At 49.0% G+C, this 20,054-nt stretch overlaps 6 protein-coding genes across 6 annotated transcripts; 2 read left to right on the top strand and 4 right to left on the bottom strand.

The window, feature by feature from the left end:
* Nucleotides 1-843: 843 nt before the first annotated feature.
* On the bottom strand, nt 844-1,555 carry N7529_002421 (60S ribosomal protein eL32; the record flags this gene model as incomplete). Its single annotated transcript, XM_057237949.1, has 3 exons — nt 844-952; nt 1,035-1,281; nt 1,516-1,555. 3 exons carry the CDS (start codon nt 1,553-1,555, stop codon nt 844-846), a joined length of 396 nt encoding a protein of 131 aa, XP_057100560.1.
* Nucleotides 1,556-1,991: 436 nt separating this feature from the next.
* N7529_002420 (Gfo/Idh/MocA family protein) lies at nt 1,992-3,242 on the bottom strand (the record flags this gene model as incomplete). Its single annotated transcript, XM_057237948.1, has 4 exons — nt 1,992-2,488; nt 2,543-2,826; nt 2,899-3,085; nt 3,212-3,242. The coding sequence occupies 4 exons, from the start codon at nt 3,240-3,242 to the stop codon at nt 1,992-1,994; spliced, it is 999 nt and encodes a 332-aa protein (XP_057100559.1).
* Nucleotides 3,243-3,801: 559 nt separating this feature from the next.
* N7529_002419 (uncharacterized protein) lies at nt 3,802-4,676 on the bottom strand (the record flags this gene model as incomplete). Its single annotated transcript, XM_057237947.1, has 2 exons — nt 3,802-4,403; nt 4,541-4,676. The coding sequence occupies 2 exons, from the start codon at nt 4,674-4,676 to the stop codon at nt 3,802-3,804; spliced, it is 738 nt and encodes a 245-aa protein (XP_057100558.1).
* A 1,603-nt stretch (nt 4,677-6,279) lies between these two features.
* On the bottom strand, nt 6,280-8,138 carry N7529_002418 (translation initiation factor 4B; the record flags this gene model as incomplete). The annotated part of the gene is made up of 7 exons (XM_057237946.1): nt 6,280-7,310; nt 7,360-7,647; nt 7,701-7,778; nt 7,841-7,843; nt 7,900-7,944; nt 7,996-8,049; nt 8,135-8,138. 7 exons carry the CDS (start codon nt 8,136-8,138, stop codon nt 6,280-6,282), a joined length of 1,503 nt encoding a protein of 500 aa, XP_057100557.1.
* A 1,532-nt stretch (nt 8,139-9,670) lies between these two features.
* Nucleotides 9,671-10,460, top strand: N7529_002417 (uncharacterized protein; the record flags this gene model as incomplete). The annotated part of the gene is made up of 4 exons (XM_057237945.1): nt 9,671-9,749; nt 9,821-9,934; nt 9,992-10,108; nt 10,168-10,460. 4 exons carry the CDS (start codon nt 9,671-9,673, stop codon nt 10,458-10,460), a joined length of 603 nt encoding a protein of 200 aa, XP_057100556.1.
* Nucleotides 10,461-11,231: 771 nt separating this feature from the next.
* Nucleotides 11,232-20,044, top strand: N7529_002416 (FMP27 family protein; the record flags this gene model as incomplete). Its single annotated transcript, XM_057237944.1, has 3 exons — nt 11,232-19,766; nt 19,837-19,934; nt 19,993-20,044. The coding sequence occupies 3 exons, from the start codon at nt 11,232-11,234 to the stop codon at nt 20,042-20,044; spliced, it is 8,685 nt and encodes a 2,894-aa protein (XP_057100555.1).
* Between the last annotated feature and the right edge of the window lie 10 nt (nt 20,045-20,054).

Genomic DNA, 20,054 nt, shown 5'->3' with positions numbered 1-20,054 from the left:
CAGAAACAGAAACAGGATCGGAGATATTCTTTTAATGGACAAAATCCTCGGCCTCCATGTCCAGCTGGAGACCTAAATATAAACACGAAGGCAAGTACAGGATTCGATCTTCAGGAGGGGTCTCAGTTCTTTAAGTTGTTGGCGTGGGGGCTGATACAAGTCCCTGAGAGGCTGACATCTAGGAAAACCAACTACTTAATGTGGCACCACTTTTCTCGACTAAGGACGGAGTAATGATGCGTTGGGGTCCTGCCTGCAGGTGTCAGTAACTGAGACAAAATTGACAAATCAGGTCTTTGTGTCTTGTTCGGAGTTGGCTTTGCTCGGATCTTTTTCCAAGCCGTGTTACCGTCCTTCGAACTTAACATAGCACCTTCTAGTGGGTCCATCGACCTGAAACGTGTGCAAAACGGTTGGATTCGTATGCTTTATAGGTCAAGAGGTTTCAGTTGGACTGAGATGAGGGAATTATAGATAGCTAATACGTATGTAGATTGGTAATTTTAGGGTTACGATTTTTAGCACGGGTACAATCCATGTCTACAATCCGATGCACCTGTACCAGAAGGTCCAGATCAGATTAGAATCTGCCACACCTTAATTGGTCAAGTGTCTTATATGAACCTGGAAAAAGGGATTTTTGCAATTTTTGTTGTCATTTCAGAGAACAATTCTCTCGCTGTGAAGCGCCCGGCACTGTGACCAAGCCCGAGCCGGACATGCCATGGACAATCCTTAAATTTCGTAATCGCCAGAGAGATGGTATCACCATACAAAATACCCCGACCTCGTGCACTGAATATCCCACCGATAAAAAGAAACAAACTTTTGGGTTTATTCCATTTATGCCTCGGTGGTGACACGGCCCTTGGCGTTGGTGACCTTGACACCGAGAGCCTTGGCCTTCTCGACAATCTCGACACGCTTGCGGGAAGAGACGGCGTGGCCGATCCTGTAGTGATTTGTTAGTCAATTGAACGTAGTGTAATCGCAATAGCATCTCTAGGACGTGAGACTCGATGGATGAAACGTACTCAGCAGCGTAAGTACGGTTGTGCATGAGAAGGAGCTCAACGTCCTTGGTGTTGTGGACGAGGAAAGCCTTGTGGCCGGAGGGCATCATGTGGCGGGTCTTCTTGTTGGAACCGTAACCGATAGAGGGCATAGCCATCTGGCCCTTGAAACGGCGGCGGACGGCATTATCGATTCCCTTAGGCTTGCGCCAAGACTGACCAAGACACTTGAAGCGGTCAGACTGGTGGCGGTTGAAGCGGTTGGTGCCTATAGCAGTTGATGTCAGTCCTCCGATCGTAGATTTGTGTCGCCTTGGCTTCCATGGCCGTGAAAAATATCGCCCTTCGAATCTTCCAAAACAACTCGTCGTTTTCCACAGCTATCCTCCAATTGGCAATATATTCCTCCTTCGTTGTCCTGGCTGGGCTTTCTTTCATTGTGTCGAAGATCGAAGGGCGATGGTATCCAGAGTACGGGGAGGGATTGAAATCGGGAACATACGCTTCTTAACGATAGGGATGTGCTTCTTAGCGGCGACCATCTGGAAATAAATTAGTGATTGGAAAGTAAAGAGGGTGCGCATGAGAACTCACCTTGTCGGTATTGCTGGGTCTCGCCGGGCGTTCGAGAGTTGTCGAGTCGGAGTTCAATCTCGAAAACTTCTCTCATCAGGTTCTCCCGCAGCAGAGTGGGAGACCCACACTAGTGCGCTTTGGGCGAGCTAAGCGAAGACTTATGTCAGCATTAGGCGTAGGGTTGACGTAAAGCCCTACTTTGTACCCAAAATAGGCTTAGTGTGATAGCTCCGCACTGGCCAATAACATCAAGTCTTCATCTATACAAATGTAGATGATTTCTACCATTTGATTATACATATCCATGAATGACTACAAAATTGTATAAGCGTGTCTTAGGATACAGTTTCATTTGAGGCTCACAACACTATTTAAATCTTGGATTGTTTGACAATTTGACTATCACTGCAAATGTAATTGAACCTTCTCACCGTCCTTCTCGCCACTTCGCAACATCTGCTCCAAAATCTCAAGATCTGCCAACGCTTCCTCGGCAGATTGTCTGCTAGCAGGTCTTCCGTTGAAGATCGAGTTCGCAAATTCCGCCACCTCCGGCGCAACACCCTTGTGATCAAACTCAATGTGATGCTTCGTGCCGTTGACTGTCACATCATCGAAGTTCAATGTGACGACACCTTTCTCACAAGAAACTTCGAAGATCTGATCGCTAAATGAAGATCCCCATGATAGGGAAAGAATACCCGTAGCACCAGACTCGGTCTTCAAAACGGCGTCGACGGTATCAACCGGTGGCAGGGACGGTTGCTGCAGTTGTGATTGCGCCGACAAAATGCTAAGACGCTCTGAGCCCAGAAGCATGCGCAGACCAGCCGTCATATGCACACCACCGTCCAGGAGGAATCCACCCTGGTACTCGGGAGTCTTGCGCCAGGCAGTTTCTATCGCAATTGATCAGTATCCGGGGAGATTATCTAGGTAGGACAAAGGCATACGGAAGTACTTGTTCTCGGCATTCATCAAGCTGTGAACATTGACCCGGAAGTTCTTGACCTTGCCCAGCTTGGAGACCTGCTCTGCCGCAAAGAGGAATTTGGTCAGGTACCGGAAGTTCTCGCCTACGGCCCAGAAAATCTTGCTAGTATCGATATTACTCTTGTACCATTGCAAGAGCTCCTGGGCTGTGGCGACATCTTTCGCGATGGGTTTCTCGGACAAAACATGCTTGCCAGCCAACAAAGCCTTTCTAATAAAGTCTGGCTGGACCAGAATGGGAAGGCTATCATCCAGGTTAGCATTTGCTTGTGTTTTCCAATTGAGCAAAATGTAAATTTGGGTAGCGATCACATACGCAATGATCACAGCGCCGATATCTGAACGAGCCAGGATATCGGCGTAGGACTTGCCAGATCCCGAGTCTTCAGAGTAGAGATCAACTCGGGATGTGGTACTGGCGAGGTCCTGGGCAGATTTCAATGACCGGGAATAGATGGCCTTGAGCTCAAAGTTTGTCGCAGCTTGAACAGCTGGCTGTTTTGCTATTTGGTTAGACACAGTATGCGCAATTCCGTTGGAGATATCATACCAAGTGCTGCTCTTTGGCGAAAAGGCCTATAGGTAATGTTAGTCCAAAGCCCGAAAGCTACATGACAAGAGGTGCATACCGCTTCCAATAATAGCGACTCCGATAGGCATGTTGTACTATGTGGAATCTATAAGAATATATGAGAGATTATAAAATATAAAATGCAGATGCTCAGGGTCTTAAAGGGAGGCTCGAGGTGGGGTTACCTAGAACCAATTCTGGCCACAATCTGGTGGGAAGGTCCAACCTCACTGCACGTCATTTGCTGAGGAAATTATATCGGATCCGCTTCCTATTTCAAATTCTTGTCGGTTCCCTTGATTGTTCGGGCCTAGTCCTGCATATTGCTCAGTGGCATACGACATGTAAACTTCTCGGGATTCTTGCATGGACAAGTCGTCATCCAAAACGGAGTCTCCGTGATTAAAGGGCCTACTGACCAACTCATCAAATTAGGTATGCAAAATAAAACAAAATCCACAGATTAAACCCAATTTCACAACCCTGCGCCGAAAAATCCAATAGAAGAAACGAAACGGGAATATCCCACCCAAATCCCAAATACACGCCGGGTGTCATATCCTTCGTGAAACAATCCAGTCATATCAATCATAAAAAGCCCGCCTGCAAACCATGCAGGTGAAACCCGAAGCTTGCAGCCATTGGTTATTAATTCACCAAAGCTCTCAGCCGTTCCACCCGCGCCATCGCCTTTTCCAACCTCTCCAGTCTCCCGCGCTTCTCGACATCCCTGCGCTCGAGCACTGCAACCCTCTCCTCGAGCTTTGCGCGCGCCTTTCGCTCCTGTGCAACCATCTCGTTCGCCTGGCTGAACAGCTGCACTGTCAACTCCTCCAGCTCGGAACTGGCCTGTGAAAGCTGTGCCTCGGCGGCTTTGCGCAGGCTCTGTTCGCGCTCCAGTGCATCTTGTAGTTCGGAAGTGTTGTCGCTGCTTGCTGGGGAGGTGTGCATGTGCTGAAGGGGGGTCGTCGGGGTTGTTGGAAGGGGAGGGGGGCCGCTGGAAGTTGCGGGTGCGCTGGCGGGGGTAGCGCTGCCACGCCGGTAGGGTAGGAGGGAGGCCAGCGTTGTTAGGCGGCTGTGGTAGGTTTGTGATTGGGGTTGGGATTCTGAGGAGCTCGGGCGCTCGACTGGGGTTTGGAGTTGCTCTTGGGAGGAGGTCGGTCGTCCTCCGAGAGAAGAACGGGGTGTGTCATATGTTGGTTGGGATTGGGAGGAGCGTAGGCGTTGTTCGTACTCCTTGAGTTTGATGGCTGCACGATTGTGATCGTGTTAGCGGTAAGTTTATTGACTGTAATTCTCTTCGTCCGACACATCGGGGGTTGGCAGTATGATCGTAGACCACACTGTAGACTACAGAGCGGAGCGCATCAAGTCTGCATGAACTCACCTGTAACCGAAGCGCGCGCTGTCAACATATGCACTTGCCCCTCCAACTCCTGGATTCTGTCATGTGCCCCGGAGTCACCTGGGGGAAACCCTTCACCCCAACACATGGGACATTGTGATACGCTGACGCCTTTCATATTCGGGGTTCCAAAAAGAGTGGTGGTCGTGAAAGTAGATGTAGCCGTAGCCGACATGACAACATGGGGCTTACCCCGGGATTTGCAGGGTTTAAATTAAAAGTACTTAAAAGTACTTTTGTAGGTTGACAGTGAAAGTCGAGAGTACCTGAATAGGTGAAGGTCAGAAGGGTAGTTTTAAAGATTGGAATCATGAAATCATGAAACAAGTCCCTTGACTACCCAAGGATCGTTTCGAAGGGGGTTTCAATTAATTTCATACCGGCCACTCTATTTCTTGGCCAATCGTATAAGAGTGGTTCCTGGATGATCTCATGTTTCTCTATTGTAATTTTGATTCAACTACAAGCAATATATAATAAGGTATAGGATATCTATACTCTATTTCGAAAACAGAATAGAACACATCTACGGAGTAAATACCTGCATCTATGTAAATTATGAAAGTCGTACATATCTCATGTCACCTGCAGGTTCTTCTAGCACTGAGACTAGCGAGTCTATATTTATACCTTGCCGTTTTTCATTGGCACTAATTTTTCTTTGTCTTAGATCTAGACAAAACTTTTTTCAACAATTCAGTGGGATTCATCTTCAATATTGTACAGGTACTAGTATTTATCTATGTATATCGCATGGCTTCGCATGGCTATAGATGAAACTGATCTTCAGGGCTACCTAAATGTGATACACTAGGAGTCTGGGAGACCTAGTGTTATGAGGCAATTATTTCCAAAAATGATATCCTAGTAACTGTCAACGAAGACTGCATTTCATTCTATGCTAAGCGGAGATTCAACTCAGGGGTTAGTACGCAGAAATGTGAGCAAGCATGAAACAAGAATTAACTCTGCATACCATGCAACGATCCAAAGAATTGAACTAGAGCAGTCAGAAAGACAGGACATCGAAGAGATTCAGAACAAGATTGGTCGTCAACATTGTGCTCATGAGGGTACTCATAAATCTCATCTCTCGCAGAAAGTCGTGCATCTTGTTCGCGTTGGCCGAGAACAGACCAGAAAAAGGAGAGGGTCAACACCCCAACTCCCAGTCCGACACAGCAGACAGGGACGAAAAAGAAACAGGACCACCCGTGGTCAATCGAAAAATGAAAATGAAATAAAAGAGACAAGAAAGGGAACAGGAAAAATGGAACATGTAGTATTCATTTCGCATCGGCTGTAATGGTCATGGGCAGATCACACGAGTCACGTATGGGAATAATAGCTAGATAGCGAAACAAGACATAGACATAAAATGGAAACTTTTACTGCCAGATCATCGAAGCGAGGACTAGATGTGTATCGGGGAAATCTAGTCCACGAAAAATAGGAAGGGAGATCATGAAACCAAGGGACAAAAGAGGTGAGAAAGGGGGATGTGGAAAAGGGAGAATAAAGCTCAATCAGAATAGCAACCTGTCATCTGCGCTGAAGATGGCGGGTGAGGGTGGTAATTATGAGTGTGACAACCCTACCTGGCAGGTCATATATTGAGCCCACCTGGAAGAATTGAAACTCGTTCAGGTCTAAACCACCCACGTACCGAAAAAAATCCATCACTCAGACTAGACGGCCGTTGCTTTGGGGTATCGATAGGTTTATGCGAATCCACGACCGGTCTGTCCACGACGGTTGTTACGCGGCTTCACGCTGACCGTGCTCCAACCCTCGTCATCATCGCCAGCAGCAGCAGGAGCCTCGGTAGCCGGGGCTCTCCAGTTGCCGTTGGCAGTCTCCTTCTGTGCCTCGGCGGGGGCTGCCGCCGTCTCCTCGGTCTCCTTGTCGGCAGTCATGTCGCTCTCCTCGCCGGTGCGCTGGAGGATCTCGAAGTTGCCACCACCCTTGGGGGTCTCAAGAGCATCCTTGCCGTTGTGATCCACAGGAGGTGCGTTTTCCTTGAGCTGCTTTTGCTTCTCAGCGTGCTTCTCGGCCTTCTCGGCCTTGGCCTTCTCAGCAGCCTCCTGCTTTTGGCGCAAGCTAAGCTGGCGCTTCTCCTCCACCTGACGCTCACGGGTAGCAGTGTCGATGGGACGAGCGGCACCGAAGGGGCTAGCCTTGGAGTCACCGGTTGAGGTGGGGGTAGCGGTGTTCTCTGAAACGGTACGCTTGGACAAGTTCAACTTGGGGCGGCCAGCGGGGGCAGCGGGTGCGGCGGGAGTGGCCGAGGGGGAAGCGGGGCTGGCGGGCTGTTCCTTGGGGGCTTCATCGGGGCGCATCCGTGCGCGCCACTGGTTATCCATATCAGCGGCAGTGGGGGTGGGCTCCGGGCGAACGTGCTCGGGGCGGGGAGGGCGAGAGCCCTCATCTTGGGATCGGCCCTCGCCCCAGGCGGCCTCGTTCCTCCGGAAACTGGAGCCGGGTCCATCGTTGCTAGTGGGGCGGCCACCCTCGCGGGGAGCGCCAGCAGATGGCGAGAGAGGTCCTTTGCGCTCCCAGTTGTTGAAGTCGCGGGGCTTTCCATCGGACTCGAAGTTGCTGCGGCGGCCACCGTGGTCGCTGTTGGCATCGGAGGCGGGATCCATGCCACGTCCAAAGCTGGAACGGTCTGGCACACGGCGCTCGGGGATCTCGGGGAGGGGGCCACGGCGAGACCAGTCAAGGTCTTTGCCTTCCATACGAGATTCCTTGGCTATGAAATTGTCAGTTAAAATGTTGATAAGATATCGAAATATACTCACGAGGCTCTGCGACGCTGGTACGGATCGACCGTCCCTGGAGAGAAGAGCCGGACAGGTCCAAAGCCTTCTTCAGGCCCTCGACGGTCTCAAACTCCACATATCCGAAGCCCTTGGGGGCCTTGGTCAACTTGTCTTCCACAACGCGGACATTTGTCACACCACATCCAGTGAAAAGCTCGGAGATATCGGCCTCGGTAGCCTCGAAAGAAAGGTTGCCAACGTGGCAAGTGTAAGGGGGCTTGGTAGGGAGATCGAGAGGCTCTCGGACGGCATATCCACCTTGGCGCTCTAGATACAGTCTGTCAGATCTTGTCCTGCATATCTGCGGAAAACTATCATACCGAATCCGCCGGGAGGGCCGGAGCCGTATCCCATATCACCTGTGGGGCGACGCTGGAAGGATGAGGTCAAGGGTTGAGCTGGTCATATTGTAAGTAAGAATTTCAATCTTTCAGGAGATTATTATCGGGACACTGCATACTAGCTAAAAATGTTGTTAGTATAATTCCATGAGCTCAAAGTGGGGGATCTGCAATGTACCTGGAAGGGGCATATCCTCCATTTCATCAGCCCAAGAGCCAAGGCCTAAATAAATTCGTCAGTAACCACCTCTGTCCAAATTTTCCGGTCACTCACTTTCATCGGCCAAGAAGCTGCTCATAGACATCTTCTGAGCCTTTTGTTTGGGAGCTGAACAACATTATTCAGTCAGCGATCGCCCATGAATATTCAAGTCGATATTATCGGTGGAAATGAAGAAAGGTCTGGAACGCACCCATGATTGCGGTGAGGTTGGGGAAACGCGCCAACAGATTTTCTGCGCGCTTCTCAGGTAAAAAGAAAAGTTAGAAAGTTGGTGACACCGTCTGGAGAGTGTCAGTAAATTTTTGAGAGTAGTTGGTAGTTCAATATCTGGAAACCCACAGTGGAAAAGTTGGTAGAGGGGAAGTCGGCTGCGGCATGGAAGTGGACGGGTTACTAAAATTTTAGTGATGACGCTAGCCCAATCAGAGCCGCGAGATCAGGTCTATACAAATATCTCTTACTACACTTGGAGATTTCGAGATGATTGGATGGAAGATTGGTTAAATATTAATTGGTAATTAGTGAGATGTCCAATGTCTCCTCTAGATCTTCAAAATGTTGATCTCTTAACTTGGATATCTTGTGTCTGTATAGATTTCCCCACCACACTCGGCTAAAAAAAACATATCCCATAACGTAGGTCGAATCAAGAATACATACTTAAGCAACTATATAATCCGATTGAGTTGGTTATTGGCCATAGAGTATCCATAGGAAGTTCACACTCCAAGCAGTTCGAATAAGCTTAAGTCAATGGTAGGAATCGGTGGTATAACAAGTCCGACATAGATCATGGCCCTTAGCCTACTCGCTACCTAGGTATGCTTTTTCTCTATCCTGGAGGGGGTGCATCTACCCATCAGATGGCCACAATCATGTTACCAACCTTCCAGGGCCCAATCTTCCAAGATTGTAATAATTAAAAAGCTTATATTGTCGATTGACTATCGTGGCATTTTACTCTCTGGAAAGACAGCGGCCTTTGGTGACTCCACGGAGCTTTAAAAACAAATGAGACTTTGAAATGCATTAGGCAAAAGGGCAAGATGAATCATGAAAAAAGCAACATATGAACCAATCTTATCCTGACTGCATGCCTGCACCGATAATATGTGTCTGCTTCACAAGAAACCAAAGTGCAATGCCATCGTATCTGTTTTAGCTTCCGTGTAGAATAACGAACCTTGGAACCCTCCATCAAAATTGGTAAGGCCTTGTATAGATTTCAGTCAAACGCCATAGACTCCAATAAAACCAAGTACAAGGGTGTTCTTGGCATGCATGCGTTTATGTATGAAATGGATCAAAAGATTTCTTGGAAATGCTTTATTTTGACGTGATTTTATGGCTTTAGCAAAACTCAAGACGAGTTATTCGTAGTGAATCGGGGTAAAAAATAGTTACTATATAGCTTCGGCATCGGTGCTATAGATAATCCGATCATACCTGATAGCCTCCAGAGGTTGGAACCACGTAGGTTTATGTAAAGTTCACGCAAGTGTGTGTGTCAGTAGGAAAAAAGGATTCTATTTGTTCCACTTAGGTGTCATCCCTTATACCTAGGTTACATTCTATTAATGCCTAAGGCACTAATAAGCTGTCCAAGTCACGTGCTAAATATGATTACGTAATTACATTGGATGTCTCAACGTTGGAAGCTTTCGTCAACTACTTTGGGATCTCGATAAAAAAGGAGTACTTATGCATCTATCAATTTAATCACAACATGGGTGACTTAACCAAGAAAGATGGGGACTTCCAGTCCAATGCCCTTCTGTCTGCGGCTAAAGTGGGAGCCCTCACTGGTTAGTATTTCTTTCTCAGTATCTTGACATAGAAAACTTTATAGGAGTTGATATACTGATATCCAACATAGGAGCCGCGGGATTAATCTACGGAGGAGCTGCAGGAGTGATCAGGTCCCCCAACCCTATGATCCATTCCTTGTCATGTGGCATCCACTGGACTGTATGCGGCTCAACCTTTTGGTGTATGTGGATACGCCCTATTTTTGTATTGCTGGCGTCTAACCTTATCCTTGATATAGGGCTACGAAGCAATATTATCAGGCATCACTATCAAGACAAAGCATCACCTCAAGAACGCATGTACGCGAGTGCTCTATGCGGTGGTATCGCAGGAGGAGGTGTGACGAAGCTAATGGGTATCGTATTCCTGAATGCAAGGATGTAGTGTGGTATTATCTCTAACCAATATATATAGGAGGCCGGCTGGTCCCGGGCACCATTATCTTCTCCCTACTGGGTTACTGCGGCCAAAGCGTCTTCAACCGCATCGACGCTTGGCAAATGGAAAATGCTAACACCACAAGGAAACCCTTCATGCAGTGGATGGCTGATTCCAAATGGATTCCTTTGCGCAGTCTGTCTGATCAAGAGTACAGAGACATGTTGAGTGAGAAACTCCTCAGCATTGAGGCCGAAATTGCCTTACTCGACGACAAAATTGAGGAACTAGAGAAGTCTCGACCGGTTTCTGCCCCAACTTCACAATAACTCTGTCGCTACCCTATATCTACTATGGGAATAGCGACTCCTGCATATTGCGTTACACTGCCCACCGACATTTTGGGCAACCAGTGTCTTGTCATGTCCTTGAACTGCAGTGCACGGACATTTGGAAGCATGATTGCGTTATGTTGAACCATCAAAGCGAAGAACATAAAGGAATGTAAACTTTGTATATATAAGTACGATGTATGATATCAGCGAAAGAATTCAAAGAAAGGAAGCCAAGGAGAAGTGAAGATCTCCCCTAAATGGAATCTTGGGTCGCGTGTCGATCAACCACTAAAGAAATACCGATATGTATATTGTAGAACCTCATATCCAGAAATCGTAGCCGCATAAAATCCTAAACATCAATAGATTCTAAGCGAATTTACAAGGTTATGATGAGAACAAAGGGTCATAAAGTCCACAGTGCATAAAAGAAGAAGTAAAGAGAAGCCGGTTTTGGAAATGTAAGCTCCGCTTTTTTTTGGCCAGTTCCTCCGACCTGTCCGAACTTATTGGTAGCCCACCTGTCATTCTCCCCTACTCCGATCTTATGAGTCGAACACACTCATTTTATTTGCACTAAACACAATGTCCATCCTACTGGGACTTTGATGAGCGTCAAAAGTCGTTGCCGTTCTGGAGGAATTATTGACCGCAGACAGACAGTAGAGATTGGGGGAGAACAATTGACACGTTTATACCCTCACCCTCAATGTGCGAGTTGAGATTGCCCATCTGAGATCAGCCCCCTGCTGATCGCGAATCGCGATGACTCTCTTTAATCCGACCTCAATTTTGGTGGGGTTTCTCCTGCTCTACCTATCCTCCTTTTTCATATTCGCTATCGTCCGGATCGCGACGGGAATCTCCATTCAACGGATCGGCTACTTCTCGCTGCGCCGAATCGCATACACCCCAAAAGAAGGACTGCATATCGAAATTCGAGGCCTCGGGCTCACATTACATCCTCCGTCATTCGCCCAGCCAACATGGATCAGCATTCGGTTGACGGAATTGAAGGTCACTGTGGACTCGACGACATTGGGGCAAGGAAAACGCGAAGCGCCTCGCGGAATATTGGAGTCTCCTAGTCCTTCGAGCCCCTCCGAGGAACGTGCCGCGCCCCAGGCTGGAAGAAGCAAAACATGGAGGGCCTTAACCCGAATCAAGGAACGGCTGAAGAGGCTACACCGGCAGATCAATTGGTTGGCTCTTGTGGATGTGACTGCTATCAACACTATCGTCCATTTTGTCAATGCTGGCCAGATTCAGATTGGATCGCTGGCCCTGTCGGTTGATACTCGGAGCAAGATGGTGGAGCGAGGCAAGTTATTTCGTCGCAAGAAGGACATGTCACAGGACCAACGGCCGGCCGAATGGATCATGAATGTTCAGAATATTTTGCTTAATGTCGACGGCCGGGAACCTACTGAAATATTGGATAACGTTGGTGTGAATCTCCATGGACTTCTTCACAAGGAGCTGGACGGACTCAGAGACGTTTCGGTGGCCCTAAAAATTGGACGTTTGCACATTCCATACGACGACATACGCCTAATGTTGCAGCACGTCAAACCCGCGCGCAAGTCCACCAAAGGATCGGCAAATACTGAATCCGACGACGAAATATCATTTGCCGACTACGTGGAGGAGCTCGACAAGCCTGGAAGCAGAGATGAGGCCCTTGTTCAGACTGTGGCGGACTCGAAGGACTTTGCAAGTTCCTTACTCCGTGGTATACAGGAGATCCAGATTGCTCTGAGCTTCTTCCGCGTCTCACGGAGCATACAGTCTCTCTCTGCAGGACAGAGCCCTGTATATCTGAATGTGGTGTCTCACGAGCTTGGAATTGATCTTCATCGTATGGATCAAAAGAGTCCAGAACATCGCATGTATTTCCAACGGGACGATGTCGCCCACCAGGCTCTTCTTGCTGCGATCTCTCTTTCGGTCAGCCTGGACGACAAATCTGGCGAAACAGATAATATTCTTTATGTTCCCATGGCTACGACAACCATCAAGACAACTTTGCCTTCGAAGACAGTGAACGCACTTGATGATGAGAACGCCGAAGAGCGAAACACTAATGTCCTTTTTGCAAATCTGGTCATTACATCACCCTCCATCGATCTTCAACCACAACACGTTTCTAGGCTTCTCAAATTGGCACATAACCGCGCCTCCACTCCCAGAGGGAAGAAGCGAGATAGTCATCACTTGATTACACGGCTGCTTCCGAAGGCCAGCATTAAACTATCTGTTCATGAACCTGTGGTCAGGTTTGTTCTCCCAATCGAGAAGGAGTCTGATACTCCCGACGACTACAACCTCCTTATCTCCTCCATCTCCTCTATTTCACTGGATATCGAATCCTCCCATTCCTCTGAAGGTGGCGCCCACTACTCCCTTTCCTCTGTCTACCGGGTCGCCTCCCACAAATTTTATTATCAAACCCCTGCAGGCAACAAACATAACCTGCTCACCAACGAGAATCTGGAACTGAAGGCTCACTTGAATGCCACGCCAGAAGTCTGTGTGATCGCTTCTGGAAGCTTGAACGAGTGTTCAGTTCACATGATTGATGGAGATGTGAACCGTGGAATTCGCGAAGTTTTGCAACAATTCATCACCCAAATGCAATCTTCGAAGCGAGTGCCAATGCCAGCAAACGAAAGAAAGGCAAGTGTATTAAGGCGCATGCCTCGGTGGTTACTCCAATTCCAATTCGAAGCCACGGGGACTAGCGTGGAAATCGCGGGCGTGGATAGCACCGTTTCTGATATATCGCGTGGTGTGTCTCTGCAACTCCAATCATGGACGGCAGAATACAAAGCCCAGAAAACGGAAACAACTGTCGGTAGCATCGCCCGACGACGTACTCCCAGTCATTCCACCATCGGCGACGAATCGCCCTTTCGTTTTCCTCCAACATCCCCTCCCAAGGCCACTCACAACCAGCGGGGCGCTACAGATGGGCGGCGCTTGGCGTTCCACGCGCGTGGCTTCGATGGCTTCGTTATTGAGTCAGAAGATTACCTGGAGCCCGAACCGTTCTTCTCCTTGCCTCGATTTGAGATTGCGTTGAGCACTAACAGTGATCGCATGGGCCCGGTCTTGCACGTCACCTCTGTGTTCAAGGGCATCTACCTCCAATACTCATTGTATCGGTTCTACTGTCTTGGAGTAGCAGTCTCTGTTGTACAAGATGTACTCACACCTTTGCCGGACAAGCACCCCGAGTCTGCGCAAGCAAAGTCCAGGGGACCCGCTAGTGTGTCTTTACCACCACCTCCGTCCTATAAATGGTCTCCAAAGAAGGAGTTGGTTACATATGACGTGAAGGCAACAGTCTTCCAGCTAAAGGCACATTTGCCAAATGATCCTCAAATAATGATTCAGGTCTATGGAATTGCGGGTGCTTCTCAACGCCTTTCTACTCCCTTTATCAAAGCCAATCTTGTTCGCATGCACGCCGAAGCGCCCAAGATCAAGGGTGTCTGGGCGCGAATCGGCAGTATGAACAATGTCAGGCTAGATTTCCGAACTATGAAGATGAAACACGGCAACACTCTGGTTGAGGAAAAGTCCATTGATATATGGACGGACTTTATTCGAGTGGGCGTGCCGCATCACATGGTAATGCACCGCATTTTCGATAATCTGATCAACACTTCCAAAGCTTTCAAACAGCTTCATCATCGTTTCAAGAATAAATGCCGAGAATTTGGCTCGAAGAGAGAGCCAGAAGGCGCGAAAAAAGTGCCAAGGATATCCCTGCGCAGTAAAGCGCTACTCTTTGAGCTGGAGGACGACGGCTTTGAATGGAAGCTGGGTTGCATCTACCGGGTTGGCCTAACTGAGCAGGCTCAGCGAGTGGCCCGGGAAGAAGCCTTCCACTTGAAAACCCAAAAGGTCAAGGAATCGGACCAGCGACGTGCTACATCCCGACTGCGAGCCAAGTCGAGCAATCGGACACTACGCAGCGAGCGGACTAGCCAGGATACAAGGCGAAGCAGAAGTGCCGATGAACGAGCGAGACCAACTACCCAGGAACGCGGGAGAGGTCGGAAATACCGTTACGACACTGAAGGCGCAACTTGTCTCTCATCGGCGCAAAAGATCTCTGCGGATGCCGCTTGGGACCGTCTGCAACATTACAACGCCCAGGCTTGGAAGGAGAAGATTGACGCGGCGCTCAAGTTCCAGGGTACCTCCATCAAAGAAGTTAGAAATCTGTTCTCTGGCGCAGATGAGCCTCCTGCAGACGTAAAAGAGACAGAGACTATCCTTGCAATTCCAAATAGACCTGGTTTGATGTCAGCTCTGATCAGTGATGTCAGCCTTGTCATTGACAAGCCCTCATTTGCCATCGATGAACTCCCTGAATACTTGAACCGGATTGGAAAGGGAATGCCCCTGTCCATGCAATACGGCTTGCTTGTTCCAATGAGCTTCAACCTGGAAATGGGCGAAGCACGTGTCAATCTGAGAGACTACCCTCTCGATTTGTTGCACATTCCGGCTTTGCGCCCAGGTCAATCCCCAAGACTTCCCAGCTGGTCCCTGCGGACAAACTTTGTTATTGCAGAAGAGTGGCGTGACCATGAATCTGCCAGACAGGTCGAAGTGGAACTTGTCCCTGCTGCCGAAGGACCCGACGGCTCTCCCCGTCAAGCATACAAAATTCCGGTTTGGCGATCTGTCACACCGGTCAAAACGTACTCCGACCCTGTCATCGAGATTAATACAAGTTTACCAACAAGCATCTCATGGGGTGTCTCTTACCAGCCTGTCATTCAAGATATGATGAAGATCATTGAAGGTTTCACCAAGCCCGAGATTGATCCATCCGAACGGGTTGGGTTCTGGGACAAGATCCGACTGAGTTTCCATTCTCGAATCAGGGTTCTTTGGAAGGAAGATGGCGATGTTCATCTGCGACTGAAAGGCTCCCGTGATCCGTATGTGGTGACCGGATTTGGTAGCGGCTTTGTCATGTGCTGGCGACGGGACGTCAAATGGGAAATTCACACCAGTGATAATCCCATGGAATTCATGAGTGTGACGAGTGGAGAGTACGTCCTTGCTATTCCCGACTACAGCACGGAAGCACGATGGGCAAATGAAGCGAGCACCGAGGAGTTAGAAAACAGTTCAACATCCAGCGAGCAAAAGAATGCCGCTCACTTCAAGAAGGTGATCATGAAGCTGTCTGGCGATGTCAAATGGGCGGCAGGCCTGGTCTTTGAGCGGGACATCGACAATGATGCTCGATCCTTCTCCTTCAAACCTCACCATGAGGTTATTCTCAAGAACCCCAAGTTCGTCGACCCAGCCAAGCGCGCCAATTACGATGCCTACCGTGGATTCCGAAGCGACCACATCCATTTGTCTGTTTCGATCATTGCGCCGCATAGCAGAAATTGGTCTGTTGACAGCGTTCAGCCATCTTCAAGCTACAATACTGTCCACCTCACACCACGTTTCTTCACCCATTTCTTCAACTGGTGGTCTCTGTTCTCAGGCGTGATGTCGCTTCCTGTTCGACAAGGACCCCTCTGGCCAGGAGTCACAAAAACAAGCAAGAAGTTCAATCGTCATCTGGCAACAGTCAAATACAAGATTTTACTCGCGCCTTTGTTTATCGCCCACATCTACAAACACAAGGATCGGGAAGATTATACGGAAAACTGCGTTACGGCTACAGGTATCAAAGTTCGCCTTGATTGCTTGAAGCTTGATATTCATCAGCGCCGTGAGCAGATCAAAACACAAGCACGGGGTCGCTCAAAGCAGACCAGGACAAGCGCAATGCGTATCAACCAAGCTCAAATTGATATGCAGTCTGCGGACTTCCGAGCTGTTTCTGCCAGCATTGAAGGCACGAACGCGGAAGACATTGAACGCAACAGGGATGACATAATTTCTTCTTTCCAGCAGCCTGTTCCATCCGTGGACTTGTCTCGATTCACTATCCCTGATCATAACTTGGATTGGGTTGACATGGATGACTTCGTGGAGCCGGACTGGATCCTTCCACAGGAGTCAAATCCTCGTACCCAGATTTTACCCCTTGCCTTTACGCCACGCTTCACCTACTTCCGCAACACAGATCATGGCGATGTAGGACCCGACGAAACGGGCTACAGCAGCTTTGGCGATGAACCGACTCACGAGTGTGTGATGTCCGAAACAAACGATCCTCGCCGCGTTCAAATTGAATTGGTCAAAGACCGTCTTGCGACAGTAGAGGCCCAGATTCGCAATTATGACCGCACGATTGGAGAGCAGGAGCTCAAGCTCACAAAAGATGTAGATCCTGATGCGGCACTGAAAGCTGAACATGAGGTTTTCCTTCGACAGTCCGAGTCCTTGGCGAGACGACGGAAATTCTTGACCACAACCTTGAATCGCCTTGAGAGACATATCAACCGCGATGAGCGGACGGCATACGGCAATTCATTGGGCAACAATATGGCACCCAGCACAGCTTCTATCCGAACGGGGCGAACTGGTCAGGATGCTGAATCCACGACTGATGGCCGATCTTCGGGCCTGGATGGAATCTACTCTACTGCCAACGACGAGTTCGAGAGTGATTTCAACAATCGTTTCATGATCCACAATGTGCAGCTCAAGTGGAACAACTCGCTTCGAAACATCATCTTGCGGTACAGCCACCAGGTCAGCCAGCGGCGTGGATTCGTGTATTACATGTCTCGCCGGGCTGTCAAGTTCATTCTTGATATTGTCGAAGAACAAAACAAGAGCAAGCGAAAGCAACCTAAGATGTCCAAGACGCAAACACGAAGCTCCAATAACGACGATGAGGATGTCGAGGATCGCATCGAGCAGTTGTTGAACGATGCCAAACGCTATGTGAACGTGGAAGAGAATGATCCACCGGATTCGAACACTCAATCACCTTCCAACTCAGATGATTCGAGCGAGAAAAGCATTGCGCCCGAATTTACACCTCAAAACAGTTACCACTTGCGTCTCATTGCTCCTCAAATCCAGCTTCTCAGCGAGAAGAACCGGAAGTCGGTCTTGCTTGTTGCTGCCAAGGGCATGGAGCTTAAGGTTGTGTCAATCATGGATAAAGCACGTGTCGCGGATGACGTGAGCGGCTTGGTACAGCGCCGTTTCTCGCTTGAAATGGACGGTGCCCAGTTCTTCGTCGCTACACAGAAGAATTTGATGGCCAACTTGCAATTCTATGCTGGCAACAAGTACGGAAACGCGCCGGGATCGGCGTGGCCACCGTGGTTAACTTTGGAAGCCATGTTTGATTTCGAGTTAAATCCATTTGGGTTCTCTCGTATCGTGCAGAAGACTTCCGCCAGCCTACGCTACGACAAGTACAATAACCTTCGCCTCAAGTACAACGAAGAGGTGTCCAGGTGCCAAGGACCAGATCCTGAGGACAAAGAAGATCGCATGGACTCAATCAGTGTGGACTTCCCTCATTTCCGCGCAATTTGCGATTCTGCAGAGTATTACTCCATGTACATTATTGTGCTGGATTTGATGCTTTACAGCGAACCGCTCGAAAAGGTCCGCAACGAGCGCTTAGAAAGAATTATGCTCACTTCCGACTTCAGCGATTTGCGTGGCGCCCCTGAGATGGTGTTCAAGCTTCAAGCTCGCATTCGCCAGTTGGAGGAAATCAAAGAATACTTCCAAATCAACGCCAAGTTCTTGGATAAACAGGGGTGGGAGGATCGACTGGCTCTGGAACGGGACTTATCCCAATGCGAGGATGAGCTGTTCTTCATGATGAAGGCTATCACCACTTCCCAGCGGCGAATGGAACCTAGTTCGTCAAGGGCAGATGGTATCAACGGTGTGCTTCGCTGGAGCCTATCGGCAAGCGAAGTCGTGTGGCACTTAATGAAGGATGCTAACGAGCCCTTGATTGAGTTCCAACTACGGAACGCCTCGTACGAAAGAACTGACAACACCGATGGCTCGAACCACAATCTGGTTTCAGTAGAGCGACTGTTCGGATTGAACTTGCTTCCAGATGCTATCTACCCCCAGATCATCGCACCGTACCTCGACGGGGCACGGACCCTAGATGACTTCATGTTGCGCGTCAAATGGCACATGCTGGAGGCTGTCGCTGGTATTCCTGTGCTCGATAACTTCGAAGTTTCATTGTTCCCGCTCAAGATTCAGCTCGAACGAGAGCTAGGCCAGAGAGTCTTTGAGTACATTTTCCCCAATGTGGGCTCTACCGCATTTGAGGCTGGTGGATTCTCGCCTTTCATGATCAAAAACATGAAGCCAGTCGCCGGATCAGACGAAGAAGATGACGATGATGATCTAAGCAGTATACCGTTGACGCGTTCTACAAGCGTCGATGGTGACAACTCTTCTATGGACAGCCTCGCTATCTCAAAGGGCCCGGGATCTATTGAGCTAAGACTCCAGCCTACGCTCTCGTTATCAGATGATGTCAAATCGCGTAGTCGCCCGAGTCATTTAAAGGGTCTCATGATGACACCTATTCACCAAGACAACAATATGCTCGGCGTGTCGGAGACCGCACGCTTGACAGGTCGCCCTGCTACAACGGGAGGTCTCAGCAAGCAGAAGTCCTCCGAGAGTATTCGCATGTTGACCAAGCAGCCCACTGAACGATCTTTGTCTAGCCACAGTGCTGGCGAGGAAAGCCGCAAAAAGTTCGGAATGGGCAAAGCATCCAACAAGGGTAGCAAATCCAAGGAGCCAACCGATGACTTGTCTCAAATGATCTCTCGCGCCTCCAACTACATGACTCTTGCGCGTGTCAAGGTGAATGATGTGGTCCTTTGTTTGAGCTACAAGGGCAAAGGAGAACACAATCTTGAGGATCTTCACGATTTCGTCTTCCGTCTTCCAGTCCTGGAGTACAGCAACAAAACATGGTCTAACCTGGATCTTGCCCTACGTCTAAAGAAGGACGTGATCAAGGCGCTCATCTCGCACGCCCCTGCCATTCTTGGCAACAAGTTCTCACATCACCGACCCTCCAGGCAACAACAGAAGCGTTACCGTGAGCTTGCATCATCATCCCAACTATTGCCAAATGCATCTAGCACGACAAACCCGAGCAAAAGCCAAGCCCAAAGTTTAGCCAGCTACGACTCCAACAGTGATTATTCCGAGTCACGGTCACGCAAGTCCATGCAGTCGAATGTCTCACCGTTGGCTAGATCGACCTCATTGAATTCGGACTCCCATGGCACACTAGGCTCAGATCCTACCCTCCACGACTCTCGATCCGCCAATGAAGTTGATGTAGATTCTCGCTGGGAGGTTTGTGTTCCTTCCACTGAAAGATATTATGTCACTTTTCAGAACCAGGAAACTAACACGAACATTGTAGGCATCGCGTCGATTCGTCAATCCACCCCCTGACAGACCAATGACTTCTGGGCACATCGGGACCACGCGTGAAGCTGACAAGAACGATCAAGACGAGAGGTAAGCATTCCGGCTCTGGCTTCGTCTCAACCACGCAAATCTGACCACGGACTTATAGTCACATCAAAACAATCCGCAGCATCGGTCGGAAGCTTACATTCCGCAAATGATTGCTTCAAC

The sequence above is a fragment of the Penicillium soppii genome (genome assembly GCF_028829465.1).
Source record: "Penicillium soppii strain IBT 18220 chromosome Unknown utg000003l, whole genome shotgun sequence".
Taxonomy (NCBI): Eukaryota; Fungi; Ascomycota; class Eurotiomycetes; order Eurotiales; family Aspergillaceae; genus Penicillium; species Penicillium soppii.
The sequence above is the reverse complement of the archived record's forward strand: the minus strand, read 5'-3'. Positions and strand labels throughout refer to the sequence as shown.